This window comes from Merops nubicus, unplaced genomic scaffold (assembly GCF_000691845.1).
Source record: "Merops nubicus isolate BGI_N331 unplaced genomic scaffold, ASM69184v1 scaffold1932, whole genome shotgun sequence".
Taxonomy (NCBI): Eukaryota; Metazoa; Chordata; class Aves; order Coraciiformes; family Meropidae; genus Merops; species Merops nubicus.
Window position 1 is genome coordinate 65492 of NW_008595409.1, and position 14959 is coordinate 80450.

Below are 14959 nucleotides of genomic sequence, written 5' to 3' on the forward strand. Positions count from 1 at the left end.
AGATACCTAATCAACCCATTTAGTCCCTCAGAGGTTCCCTAGGGCTTTGTACTGATGGATCAAGTGGGTTTTTGCAATGTGGTCAGTGCTGCTTTTCACCATCTGTTTGGTGGAGGTTGCTCATCTTCATAACACTACTGTGTGCAGCTTTTTAGGTTTCTTACTGTCTTTCTGTTCCTAAATATTTGATTTGGACAAACGAATCAAGAAAAATGTTCATTGCCCTTTTCAGTAACTCCCGGATTAGTTGAGTGCTGGGGGTGAGGAGCTGGCCAGGAGCCGGCCCTGTGTGCTCGCAGCCAACTGTATCCTGGGCTGCTCCCCCAGCAGTGTGGGCAGCAGGGCAGGGAGGGGATCCTGCCCCTCTGCTCCACTCTGGGGAGACCCCCCTGCAGTGCTGGGGCAGCTCTGGAGTCCTCAGCACAGCAGAGACAGGGACCTGCTGGAGCAGGGCCAGAGGAGCCCCAGCAGTGACCCGAGGGTGGAACCCCTCTGCTGGGAGGCCAGCAGGAGAGAGCTGGGCTTGGGCAGCATGGAGAGGGGAAGGCTCCAGGGAGACCTTCTTGCAGCCTTCCAGTAATTAAAGGAGACCCAGAAAAAAGATGGGACAGTCAAGCAGGGCTTGTTGTGACAGGACAAGGGCTGACAGTTTCCAATTGAAAGAAGAGAGATGTAGGCTAAATATGAGGAAGAATTTTTTTTTACACTGTAGGTAGTGAGACACTGGCCCAGGTTGCCCAGGGTAGTAGAAGCTCCATTCCTGGAAACATTCTGGGTCAGGTTGAATCAGGCTCTGAGGAACCTGCTCTAGTTGCAGATGGCCCTCTTCACTAGATGTTAAGTTAGGGGAAGTTAAGGGGGAGTTAGACTAGGTGACCTTGAAAAGTCCCTTCCAACCTGAAACATTTCATGATTCTACAAAAAAGTAGCTTGGTGTATAGAGCTGGTGCAGCTATGGATCTACAGAGTGATTTCAACCTGGTCTCTCTAGATACATATATGAGATATGATTGCGTATATCTCAAAGCTAGGAATAGGTAACTCATTAATGGGTGTTGCTGTGGGCTCCAGTACCATATTTTCACTTCTGCTAATGACATAGAGGAATCATGAGGAAGCTATATGCCCCTGAACACCTAAACACTAGAAATAAATCTAGAAAAGGCAGTTGCCCAAGGGAAATCTGTTGCAATGCAAAAATCTCTATTCTCACCAATGTCAAAAAGAATGGTGCAAAATCAAAGAGAGAGCACTTGGGGAAAATCCAGAAATGGTTTTCCCTTGTAAAGACAGGCATTGCCCCATCCTGAAAACAAACAGTCCTTTAAATAATTGTGATAACCATTGCAGGAGGGATATTGGATTAATTTGGAGGCATCCTAATTAAGGAGGCAGTGAGGAAATTTAGAAGCTGCAGTCAAGTACAGTTAATCTGGGGGGCAAAATAGATGAGAAGGGAAGAAAGGGAAAGGCTGTTTAGCTAGGCAAACTGCTGCTTTTATGTTCTGCAAATTTCTGAAAGATGTAAGTGCAAGAAGGAGAAGAAAAATGGAGGCTGTACATGCTTATGTAACCACGAGTAATGGGGTAGTGTGGGCAAGGGGGTTTGGCTGCCATCAAGATGACTTTTCCCCAGTAAATCTTGGGCAAAAGCATCACACTCAAGAAGAGAAGCAGAAGTCATCTCACCCAGACCAAATAAATTCAGAGTGCCCAGAAATCAGGGACATACATCTTGGTGAACATTTCTTCCTGAGCAGGAGTGGAATGAGCTAATTGTCTTTGGTGCCCTCTGATTTCCCTGGTTCAGATTCATGTCTGTTGGATTTAAATGTCATTACAAGTAATTGGAGCTAAATATGCAGATCAGAGGAAGAAGTAATGAAGTAATTAAAATTCCCAATTTAAAGCCACTTTCCTTCCCTGTCCTTAGAAAATACTGAATGTGCAGATTTTTGATGCTGAACTGTTAATTTCAATTTTGCAAATTATGTTCTCCGCTGGGACTTTGATAAACTGCTCTTGAAAATATGTGTTTAGAGAAAGAAAGGAAGGAAACAGTATTTGTGAGGGGTAAGTTAAGTATCTTCTTCACCCTGTGTCTGCACAAATGGGACATGGTGTTATGTTTCCTTAAAGAAAGGGGAAAAAAGCAAAACAAAACAAAAAAGGAAACCAAATACCAATTTTTAACAAGGACTAAAATGACTTAACAAATTTTCCAATCTCAGAATATTCATCATTATAACCTGGTAGAGAAAATGAGGGAAGAAAGGAGAGATGTGTAAATTGCTTTTTTTTTCCTAGCATTGTGTAACTAGATGAGAGTTTTGTATATTCCTCCTTTTCCTCATAGAGGAAACAGCTCTTTCCATGCAGTGGTAGATTTTGGGGCTAATAAGAAGACATTGCATCCAGGCTTTCATGCAGTATTTGTAATTCAAGTGAATACCATTGGATGTGTTATTTAAACATGAAGAGGGAAGGTGCTTAGTGTTGTTGCTCTTCAATGAAATGGTGAATTTAATCACTGGAAATGATGAATGGATACAGGGGAAGGTTTTTGTAGAAATCCCTATAATTAGACTGAATCACTGAGAAGATGAGGAAGTTCATAGAATCACAGAGTGGTTTGGATTGGAAGAGACCTTTAAAGGTCATCTAGTCCAGCCGCCTGCAAAGAGCAGGGACACTTTCAGTTAGAGCAGGTTGGTGTTGGGGACAGCTGGTTCTCTTGATTCCACTTCAGCTAATGCCAAATTAACGAGGGATGATGAGCACAGGTCTCCTGACCCCAGCAGGCAGGATGGAGAAGCCAGGTGGAGGCAGGGCCTCCACTGCAGTATTACGTGTGGGAGGAGAGATGACCCACCATGTGCTGCTGGCGATCACTGGGGTTATAGGAGACTTATTCACATGGTGTTTGGAATTTACAAGCTGAATAATTGGCACAAGGAAATTGGAAATCCAGAGATAACAGCACGACTGTGTGCGCTGTATATCAAGCGGCCAGCGACAGCCCGTTCCTGTCATTGAGCTTAATGTTGTTATACATCTGTTTAAAGCACAAAGTGATTGCAAAAAGTGATCTCATTAACATGTTCGCTGAATCTTTCAGTGATGAAATGCTACAGTTTATTATAGTAAGGGGAAAGCATGATGTGAAAGTCTCCTGGCCTTAAACTGAAGCTGTAACTAATGTACGAAATCCAATTCAGTTAATTCCTTATTAATTTCTTTCTGTCTGAGTGATTCCTCTTTGTGCTCCCCCTCCCATCCCTGTCTGGGAGATGCCTTGATGCAGACTGCTGGTTGCAGAAACTCATTACTTTTTGAGCATCCACAAGAAGTATCAGAAGTTGATTGCAGCAGATGAAGTTAAAAGAGGATGAGCTTCATCAGTGATCCACATCCTGCTGCCAGATTTGGGTGGGGAAGAGCCACCTGCAGAACAAAAATAGGAGGCAAATTTGTAATTGATCATTTAAGATGAAAACCTAATCACTAGTTATAGCCTGGAGGATTCCCTAAAAATCCCAGCAAACACCAAAATTCCTGTAGGTGGTTTGTATTTGAAAGCAGCAGAGCCAGATAAAGTCTCCTATATTAGCTTAATTGAAAAAAAAAACAAAAAACAATCATGGCACTATGTTGTAGCTTTAAATGTTGATGGGTTGCAGAGCCTGAAATGGAAACATACTGAAATTCTTTGGTGGGATGCAGAGGAAAGAGCGTGGTGTTACTGTGATGGGTGGCTGTGAAGTGATGCATTTGCAGAATTTTGGTTAAATAAACCATGACAACATAGACTAAATGCAATGAAAAATAAGGTACCGTGCTGTCTCGGGTACATCTCAGCTGGTGAGCTCCATGTCATGTGTTATCCCAGTGTCATCCCAGGACTGAGGCAGTGTTGGTAATGAATTGTTTAAATCTGCACAGTGAGACAAGCTGAGTCTGGAAGAGAATTACTGAAGTCCAGGTCTGCTCCTCACCCACTGGCTGCTTCACAGAGCATGGAGAGTGCTCTGCAGTGCCAGAGGAAAGTCCTCTGGCCAAATTGGTAATAAACTCTATGGATGTCATGGTTTCAGGTAGAACAGAGCTGGTTCTGTTCAATGATTTTAACTTGTCAGCAAAAGCTCTTCTAATTAACTGCACTGTCTGAAGTTAGCAGTGTATTTTTGCAGACTGTCTGCTTTTAGCAGTGATAACACTCCATGTTTAGAGTTACTACCAGGGATTGGTATGAAAACCAAGGCCACTGCTAAGCTTGTGTAACACATGGAGGCTGGAGCTCTTGCTACAGCCTCCTTTTCTCTTCATTGTCATTAGAAATATCAGATGATGTCTTGCTTTTGTGCTTTTCCTTTCTGTAAATGGAATAAATTTTGTTCAAGAAACATCTTCTCCCAGCCTCATTGTCAAAATCTTTGGTAAAAGGAGCACCATGAATCTTGAATCATTCTGAACTTCTGCCTTTTTTATTATGCTTTTGTGTCTTTGTTAACTGGCCTTTAGTGTTTATTGTGTTTTTTTTATGTAGCTCCCCAGAGGAATTTTGAAATTGCCTTTAAGATGTTTGATCTGAATGGTGACGGCGAGGTGGACATGGAAGAGTTTGAGCAGGCAAGTTGAACAACAGATTGACTTCTTAATGCTGTGTCATAAGTGCAGCACTCCTCTACGATGTTATTGTGATTTATATTTGTGCTTAGTGCTAGCTTACATCTTTTCCTTCTGTGCTCTGCTGCGTTGCTTCAGTGCCTGCTTTATTTTTTTATCTGCCTATTTCAACACATAATTTTTCATTCAAACAGGACAACTATAAGTATAAACTCTGATTTCCTGTTACTGTCACAGGAATCTTTACAAGTTGTCACTTCCAAAGTAGTTAAAAATTTTTTTTCACTTCACTGATGTCATAGGATTTTGATCCTATTTTCTTCCACAGTTTTTACTGCATTCCTTAATTTTGTTTGTCTTCTGAGAATAACCAGGATGAGTTAGCTTCAAAGAAGAATTTAGCCAGTAGTTTCAATGTAATTAAAAAATGTGTTTATTGAGAGCATATTTTCATTAGTTTCTTTCCCCTGTTTCTTACCAGGTTTCATAAACAGGGAATTTGATGCTGGCTTTTTAATGAGCTTAGCCTGTATGTCTGGTACTGGGGAGGTCCTCCTAAAAGCTATGAGTTAAAGTGAGAATAGAGTGAAGTCTTGAGCTGTTAGTGGGCAAAATATCTGATCCAGAAGTGTATTGGGGTTTTTGCAATATAAAACAACACTGCTGCCTGAGGACGTCAGGTCTTTCCTTGCTTACAAGAAAACACCCATAAGGCTGTGCAAACTCAAATATCCTGAAGTTGCTCTATATTAACAAGGTTCTATCTGTGTGCTACTCATGAAAGGAAATGTAAACGTGTTTGCAAAAAAGGGAACTGGCTGCTTGGATAGGGAGTTATAGAATCCTTAACCCAGCACTGCCAGGTCACCACTAAACCATGTCCCTCAGCACCACATCTCCACAGCTTTTCAATCCTTCCAGGGATGAGGACTCCCCCACTGCCCTGGGCAGCCTGGGCCAGGCCTTGGCAGCCCCTTTTGGGGGAGACATTTTTCCTCATGTCCAACCTTAATGTCCCCTGGTGCAACTTCAAGCCATTTCCTCTTGTCCTGTCACTTGTTCCTTGGGAGAAAAGACCAACCCCACCTGGCTCCAGCCTCCTGTCAGGGAGTTGTCGAGAGCCAGAAGGTCTCCCCTGAACCTCCTTTTCTCCAGGCTCAACACCCCCAGGTCCCTCAGCTGCTCCTCACCAGTCTTGTGCTCTATCCCCATCCCCAGCTTCGTTGCCCTTCTCTGGACCTGCTCCAGCCCCTCAATGTCCTTCTTGGAGTGAGGGGCCCAAAACTGAACTCAGGATTCAAGGTGCCACCTCCCCAGTGCTGAGTGCAGGGGGATGATTCCTGACCTAGTCCTGCTGGCCACACTATTTCTAATAGTAGTCACCACTTCTGTTATCAAAGAAAAAGGCAGGGGAGGTACACCAATAATTTACCTAATATGTGGTCCCTGGCACTTCTTCTGGGACCCCCTATCCCTGGGGGCTGGGTGTGTAATGGTCGAGTGGAAGCTGCTACTTCTGGGCAAAGAAAACAAGACTGTCTGGGTAAAAAAAATAACCTGCCCTTGCAGGTGTTTTTTATGCAGAAGGACATCTATATTAGGAGAAGTTGAAAAGCTGTGTGCTGATATCTGAGAACAAAGCAGCCCTGAATAATCTAGTTACAAATTCTTACGCATTGGTTGACTGAATGACAAGTTAACTTCAGAAGAGTCTCTAAGAGGTCACGCTTGGGGCACTTGCTATAAATGGGAAAAACTAATGGCAAAGCAGGTCTCTTAAATTAATTACTCCCCTTCTAATCTTTTGCTGTCATCCTTCTGAAATTATTACCTGTGGGTATGATGTCACCATTATGAGTTTGCTCCAGAGCTGTGTAATATATCTGGTGAACTGAATGTTTTTAGATGCCAACTTTGGACTATGAGGAGAATGAAGTACATTTATCACCAATATGATAGCCATTCATGTGACAGCTTGTAACATAAACCCCTAAGTTTGGTCATTTTCCTTCAAGTGTGAGTTTGAACACACAGCTCTGCCCAGGTTTGTCAGTGCCTCTCTACAAACTATGGATTTAGCTGTGGAAAATTCCAAGCTTTCTATTTACCCAAGTAAAAAATGCTGGGTTTCCTTCTGTTTTGCGTAATGCATGAATATAGCACTCTCCTGTAGCTATCTGATAATATTTAAGAGTTCCAAAGGTGTTTTACAGTACTTAACTAATGTTCTAGAGTGAAATAAATTATGGAGATAAATGAATTTAAGAAACGTGGAGAATGCTTAACCACCTACTAAAAATGCAGTGACATCAAGGTACTAACATGGGTGTCATGTTTGGCTTTTTTATTACACATGTAAAGTAAGAAAGAATGTTTCTTGAGGAGGAATGTTTTGGAAGTACTATGAGGATGAAAGTACAAAATTGAATTCAATTATTTGAAATCAGCTGGTAGGCGCGGGGAAGTTATGTGCATTAAGTCATATAAAAATCCTTAGGAAAGGGAACATATTTTTGTTAAGCTTGTTACATACGTCACTGCCTAGATACAAAGGAATAAAAATCCTGGTTAGCATCAGAATATTTTGGTGAAGGCTGATCTTCCAGAGCTTTCAAGTCAGAGGATGAAGGAGCTGGTGTGGAAAGTGAGAAGAAGCTGACAATGTCTTCACAGATACCACTAGAACTTATTTGCTGCACTTCCCAAACAGAAAAGAAGCAGACACAGAGCTTCAGTAGGAGGTATATAACAGTATACACAGATATAATATAACATGCCAAATAATTTATATGATAAATACTCTTTTTTCACTCCTTATGGAAGTGCCTCAGTAAGAGCATGAAGGATGGCAGGGTTTGCAGATCTGGCCTGTAAACACCTTACCTGGCAGGGACAGCTGGAACTGGCCCTTCCAGGGGATTGCACCACTGGAGGTGGAATCAGTTTAAAAGAGCAACATCATTTTTGGGGAGAATGGGAAGAAAAAGAAGGCAAGGAAAGGATCCTCACTGAAGCATTGTGCCATCCCTGCTGCCTGTGAGCACATGGGCATGAATTTCACACTTTTTTCATATATTGTCTCTGGAGACAGCCAACAGGAGATCTTCTTCATTAATGTCTGAAAAACCTTAAAGAGTATTCATCAAAAAAGAAAATTACCTGTAGCAATTTAGCTAACATGTGAATAAGTTGGAGGTTTTAACTACCTATTAAGAAAATAGTGAATTCAGGCCTCACTAAAGAGCCTCAAATTTTTTTTTCAGTTGACGTATATGGTTAGTGCATAGCACTGAGTAGTTTGGTGCCTGCATCAGTATCATCTTCAACTTTTCATCCTTAAGCATGTAAATGGTTAGTTTACTCATCTATTTCTAATTAAAAACTTGAATGAAAAGTAGTAAACTCACAGGAAGTATTACTTTTTGATTTCCCTTCAAATATTTAACTATTTTCATTCATTTTTTTTTCTTTGGTGCAAAAGATGAAATAGACTACAAACAGGCTGAAATATGTACAAAAGGTGGTCAAGCATCTGTGCTGTACATCCTTGTATGACTGATGAGCCGTGGGGGAAGGACAGTGCTGGCTGGGCTGGAGGAGAACTTCTTGCAGTGGTTGCCTACCTTTCTGGGTCCCCAAATAGGGACCAGCCAAATAATTTCAGCTCCAGTGCTCACAAATGGATTTTCAAACTGTCCAGTGCTTGTTATAGATGGGAAGAGAAAAAGAGGGGCGTAGGATGCTGTATAAATAACACCCAGGAGAAGATGCTCAATCGAACAGTCTGCAGTGTGGTAAACACTTGCTTCTGCAGATACAGGGGCAATTTTCCAAGCTAGACATAAACTGCATTGCTTCAGACAGTTTATAAATATTTGTCTCCAAAATGTACATGCAGAGCTTGCTTTTATAGTGGAGCACAAAGCAAAGCAAGGAGCTGCTATTTAGAGTGCAAAAATCCTTCCTTGCATCACAGCATATATTTAAAAAAAAAAAAACCAAACTTTTTTTTCTCTTTGTGGTTTGGTTTGTTGTTGTTGGTTGGTTTTTTTTTGTTTTTTTTTTTGTAGTGGAAAAATTGCCAGTAGTCTGTGGTTCAGAGGCAGCATTTCCAGGAAGGTGAGCCTGACAGCAATACAGGGTGTTCTATGCTGGAGCATCCCCTTTGGGGTTGTTCCAGTGCTTGCTGTCTTGTTAGGAAAAAAATGAATACCCCATATACCGCAATAATGAGGTTCTGGCATTCTTTTGACAGCTGGAGCTCTTGGCAGCTCTTTACCTTCCTCCCTTCCTCCTTTCCAACTTTTGTCAGCAGGAGGAGGAGGCTGAAGGCAAAGCAGCAGTGGTTGAGGGTGGTGAAACACTGCCCCAGGTTGCCCAGAGTGGTGCTCGATGCCCCACCCTTGGAAACATGCTGGGGGAGGCTGGACGGGGCTCTGAGCAGCCTGCTGTAGTTGAACCTGTCCCCGCTCACTGAAGGGGGGTTGGACTAGATGATCTTTAAAGGTCCCTTCAATCCAGACCAGTCTGTGGTTCTGTTTGCTGGAGCTTTGGGAAGCCTGTGCTGTCGAGGCTGAGTGCCAGGCGCATGTCAGGTGGCTGGCTTTTTTTTTCCCCTCCTTTTGCACACTCATTGTCAGTGATATGAATCCTTCTGCTGCCTTGTTGGAAGACATTGGTTATTATGCAGAGAAATAAGCCTGGCTTCTTGTATGCCAGTAATAATCATTCAGATAGGCAGGCACTGGGAAGGAGTAGTAGAATATTTGTGCAAGGAGAGAGGGGATGAGTATGCATTTGGCTTGGCTGCCAGCTTAAATTAGCACAGGAACCTTAAAATAACAAACTCTTGGATTTTTCAAGCTGTTGCATCCTTCAAGTTCAACGTCTTGGTACATTGTAGGGGGTAGGGAAGTTGTCCTGTGTTTTCTTCCTTGTGTCATAGACAACTACTTGAGTTGAACAGTTCTTTCAAGAAGATGCAGTGTGCTGCTGAGAGATTGGGGAGGAGAAGGCAGCTATTTTCACATGTGGTTTGTTAAAAGCATTGAGATATTGCTGTTATAACATGTGCTTTCATGCTTGTCTGACTGTGCAAATACCCCAGTCTGCTGGTATCTCTGATCCTTCTGCATTATTTGTTATTTTGCTGGCACTGCCACTGGGGTTGTATCTGAGCTGATGCAGTTTGCAGGACTTTTGGAGAGTCCTGCTCTGGATGGCTCAGCACCTGTCTGCAGCTCAGCTCACCACACAGCCCTGGGTCAGAGGAGCTTCCAGCCATGGTAGAGAGCAGAAGGCAGCAAGGATAGGGTGCCCTTGGGTGGAAAAACCTTGAGTTTGTGCACAGGCAGACAGGAAACACGGTGTGAGCAATCGGGGTTGATGTGAACTGACAAGGATGGGCAGTAAAGTAGGAGTGGAAGGTCCAAAACGTGTAGGCTTTTTTCTTCCCCGTGGTTGCACTGGGCTTCTCTCCTGCTGTGATTTGTCTGAGAGCAAGCTGCTCTCTGCTGACCAGACATAGGATCAGCAACAGAGTCCTGCAAACTAAGTCAACTGTTTCTTAAAACTCATTTTAAGGAGTTCATGCTCTTCTTCCTTTGAAGAGGACTGAAAAAGCCAAAGCCAGGTTTTTGAATTGTCTTTTAAGAATTATTTTAGGCAAAACAAAATAATAGAGGATGACACGGTAAGAACTCGGAGTACTTCGTACTGATACTTGACTTGTAGAAGTCCCAGCAGTATTTTTGATGCTAACATCCTTCCTCTTATTTTTAGGTGCAGAGCATCATTCGATCCCAAACCAGCATGGGCATGCGCCACAGAGACCGCTCTACAACGGGGAACACCCTGAAAACTGGCTTCAACTCTGCCCTGACAACGTACTTCTTTGGGGCAGATCTGAAGGGGAAGCTGACCATCTCCCACTTCCTCGACTTCCAGCGCAAACTGCAGCACGACATCCTGAAGCTTGAGGTTTGGGTGGCTGTTACTTATGGGGGAGGGCAGCGCAGCATGCACCATGCTGCATGACGTGGTTTCTGGAGGGGGAGCAGTAGTGTTGGAAGGGCTTAGAGGGCATTACTACAGCTTGTGGATCATAGCACTTCAGGATCAGACCCGTTGTTAAATTTCTGATGAGCATTTCAGTGCCTTTGATGCTCCCCGGAAACATCTCCAGCTTTTGTTGGTAGCTGCTTTTGTGGAGTTGCAGCAGCATCCAGCATGTCCTGGGTGTGTGTCCCTCCATGCCTTGGCACTGCCAGTGGAGATGATTGTGAGATGCTTTAGGAAAAAAACAAACAAACAAACAAGAAAACCCCAACAAACATAAAAAGTCCACCTCCAATAGAGGTCATGAATGGTCTGTTGCTATCTTACTGAGGATGGATTGTCTTAGTCCTAATGAGTGAGCTGCTCCCTGGAGGACTGGGGTTTATAATGTTCCCCAAACTTTTCATCTCTGCTTTTGTCCCTGCCTTCTTTTTCAGTTCGTTATTTTGAACGTTTCTGCTCCGTAAGCATTGAAGCCTTGTTTGAATCGTGCTAAATAGGAGGTCTCTGAAATGGGACCTCATTATTTACTCGTGGATTAATGTGCTTTATGAGAAATGCTGTTCATCTTCTCTGAGTTTTTTACCTTTCATTTGGATGGAAGGTCTCCTTTTTTCTTTGCATTAACGTGAATTAACAGCAGCTCCCAGTCTCCTGCTCCTAGTCGTATAGTCAGGATTTAACCATCCAGCTTCAGGGTTTTGGTTCTTTTTAATAAAACAAGTACAAGAACAGCAACGAGGAACTCCTTGGTTTGTCTCAACTCCCAGGTGGAGCTGACTCAAAAACAGTGCCCTTCTCTGGAGCGGGCTCAAAGTTTTGACCTGGCTTGAGCAAAGCCACACTTTTATTTGCATCAGAAATTAGGACTTATGCACAAGAAGATCCCCCCACAACCATAACCTGTTAAGATATCAGTGTTCTGAGTTCACTACCACTTCAGTACATGTGCTCAGGCTGTGTGATGCAGCTAATGAACAGCATTCTACCAAGTTCTTGTTGAGTCAGTCACTGCAAACTTAATCTGAATTTATTCCCTTTGTTTGGAGTTTTACAAATCTAAATAAGAAACTGAACCAAGGACTAATTTATGTTTTTTTTAATGATGGTAATAGTCCAGTTCACTGACTTTTGAGTGATCATTAAAGCAGGTGGTGTGGCCCTGCATTTGCAGGGGGAATAGGCTGGTTGAAAACAATGTTCTTTCTGAACTGGAAAGTGTCAACTCCTCAGTGCATCTATAAGTAGAAACAAATTAAATACTTTTTAAAGTTAAGAAACATAATCTGAGACTCGAATGCAAAAGGAACAGAAATAATTATTCTATCCTCATTTAATCTTAAGTGTCTTTTCCAACAAAATTATTGTATGATTCCTGACCCTGTGCTCCCTACATGAGTCCCCACTTGTCTTATTTAGAAGCACTGGGAGGGGGTTCAGTTTTGCAGTACATGTTCTTTTCCTCCTGCAACAGTTTAGTATTAATTTTGTTTATACTGAATTCTGTTAATTATGCATCTTTCTGGTGAATGTTGATTGCCTTTTTAACAAGTTAGTTATTAATTTGGAACAGTACAAGACATTTGTCTTGGTAAGCTAATGAATATCATAAATGCACTGTTACAGAATTCCTGACAGCACCCCTGAGCACAGTACCATAGCGTGCTTAGCTTTTTTAATACTTGTTTTAAATGAAAAATTTACCTATGCAAAACTAACAGTTCTGCCCAACTTAATTTTTTTTTCCTGAGTTCATGATACTAAAGCATCTGATTTTTCTGTGCCTTTTTCTTATCAATTTATGCAACACAGGCCTATTTCTGTCCCCAGCATTATGTAACGTGGCCTCTCTCCTCCTCTGCTTTTATCTCTTTTGACATGATGTCCCACCTTCTTTCTTTGCTTCACATTTCATGAGTTCATTCACAGTTAAGTGGCTTTTCACACAAGTTGTCTAGGGGGTTTGCACTGCTCCTTTTCCAGGGAGTGTTCTGATGAACTCAGCCACTTAAAAAATGTGATAGTTCAGAGAAGGGACATCCCTCGAGTATTTACCTTGACACATGCAAATCAGAGCAAGGTGAGAAGTGGCACTGGGAAATACTGTACTACAGAGCATCAGGTAACTCACGTAGCTGATTTTTAACAGATTCCTGTGGCTTGTGGGTAACAAGCCTGGGATCACAGTCGTCCTTCTTCAACCTTCCAACCTAGAGGATTCTATGATTCTATGAACCTTGTGCTTGACTGCCCATGCAGATCATCTCTGGATCCTTCTTTTGGCATGGCTGGTGTTACCAGTGAACAAGGAGGAGCAGAAAAGAGCTGGTGGCAGATCTGCCAAGGGCTCAGCTGAACTCTTGCACCCTCATCTACTCATCCTCTGCTGGCTTAACAAAATTAGTACATGGTCTGAAGCTGGGATGTTAATTTGAAAACCGTTTTTTTCATGGTTCTGTGTCTGAACTCCAGAAGAGGCTTTGGGAGAATGCACCATGAGCAGCTCTGAAGAGCATCTCCTGAGGCTGGTGCAACCCCTGAGTGACACGGTGCCTCTGTTCTCACGGTGGGATGCTTGCTTTCTCTTTTTCAAAAGAAATCTACTTTAAGACCTTTTTCAAAGCTGTTTTCCCTTCAGCTTAGAATCCAGGCGTATCTGCAGCTAATACACTTGAGAGACAGTTTCTTCTGCTGACTGTGAACAATAGTTTCTGACCATCTGAACCCACTTTCCTCTTACTGATTTTGGTTCTTTCTTTTTCTTATCAAAATATTCATGGTTCTTGTTAAGACTGAGCAGAAACTGTCTCAGAGGAATTAGATCAGAGAAAGCCACAAATATTTCAGTGTTCTTTATGGGTGAAGTGCTGACAGCATGTTTAAGTAACCATGGCCCGGTGTTTTCTTCTTCTCTTCTGCTTTATTTTTTTTATGAAACTACATTTTCCATAATTTTGTGGAAACTCAGCAATCAGCTCCATTGCAGGAAGGGAAGGGTGAGAAAAGTAACCACAGCCAGAGGGAGAGGAGATGCTTTTAACAGCTTATTACATTACAGCTTATTTTATGGTTGGGCTACTTTGAGAGAGTTGTGGACTCCTTGTTGTGTTGCAGGGTGGCCCAGCTTAGCTAAGCTGACCCATGGGAACCAACCCACTGAATGGGGCAGGATCCTGGCAAAGTCCTCACTGTTTTCTTGCCACATTCACCCTTCCTTGCATTAGCACCTATGGAAAGACTTTCTTCTTGTCACTTAGTGTGACAAATGGTGACAAGTTACTCTGGGCAGGCTCTGCAGCTGTAATGTGTCCTGTTAGAACAGGCAATATTTGGCTGGAATGGTGGGGGTTTGGTTGGTTTGGGGTTTTTTTGAGTGAGAAAGATTAATAAGACTTGACACCATTGTTTATGCTATTTCTGCTTGTTAGTGTCTGTCCTAGATATTCCTGTGTCCTTGGTGGACTAAGAGGAGTCCCAGCCAGCCTGCGAGTCTCTTCCAGCCTAAATTTTTCTATGATTCTGTAAATGCATGTAGAAAAGATGTGTTAACCCTTTGTCCTCTACATCTTTTTCACCCCTGAAAGGCAACCCAAAACTTGCTGATAGAAGTGATTTTATCTCCATACTGAATCCTTTTATTTCCATGGGCCTCTTTCTGCCATCATTGAACTATGTGCCTATGGTGTAAGACTTTAGTAGAGAATTATTTTTTCCAATTTGCCTGCAGCGAGATTTCTGTAGCACACTGTTTCCCTGACAGTTATTCATGGAGGGCATTTTTTCTTCAGCTGAATTGGTGAAGCAGGTGCTAATCCAGCCCCACACCTCGTAGGGGTGGTGCTGTCTTCCTGGCGGGAGAGGCAAGGTGCTGCATGGCTTTGAGCAACCCCGTGTCTCAGTCTGGTGTGATCTGGGGTCTATGCTTAGAGGTGGTGGGATGCAGCTTCCCATGGAGGAGCTTGCCAGATGTGTATCCTTATGCTTAAACACAGGGATCTTTGAAGGTCATTGTTTACCCAAGAACCAAAGATGCCCCAAGCAAAACATCTTCCAGGTGCTGAAGTGATGAGAAGTAAAATGCGAGTCTGTGAAAATATGGCAGAGGTGTCCCAGTCATCCAGGGAGTTGTAGAGAAGAAGAAGGCCTCGATGTATACAAAATATATTACAGGACACAGAAAATGAGGAATTCATAAGAAAGAAGGGAAAATGTTGCATCCCACATTATTGGGAGATTAGGATTTGGAGCAGTACTAGGGCAGGGATTGTCCTCCTGA

At 42.7% G+C, this 14959-nt stretch overlaps 1 protein-coding gene across 1 annotated transcript in view; it reads left to right on the forward strand.

Moving 5' to 3' along the window:
* The window catches only part of MICU1 (mitochondrial calcium uptake 1), a 98447-nt gene that overhangs the window by 53054 nt on the left and 30434 nt on the right, over nucleotides 1-14959 (forward strand). The window contains exons 6-7 of the mRNA XM_008936021.1: nucleotides 4547-4629; nucleotides 10408-10605. Coding sequence (XP_008934269.1) covers nucleotides 4547-4629; nucleotides 10408-10605 — 281 coding nt within the window. The remainder of the gene's footprint in view (nucleotides 1-4546; nucleotides 4630-10407; nucleotides 10606-14959) is intronic.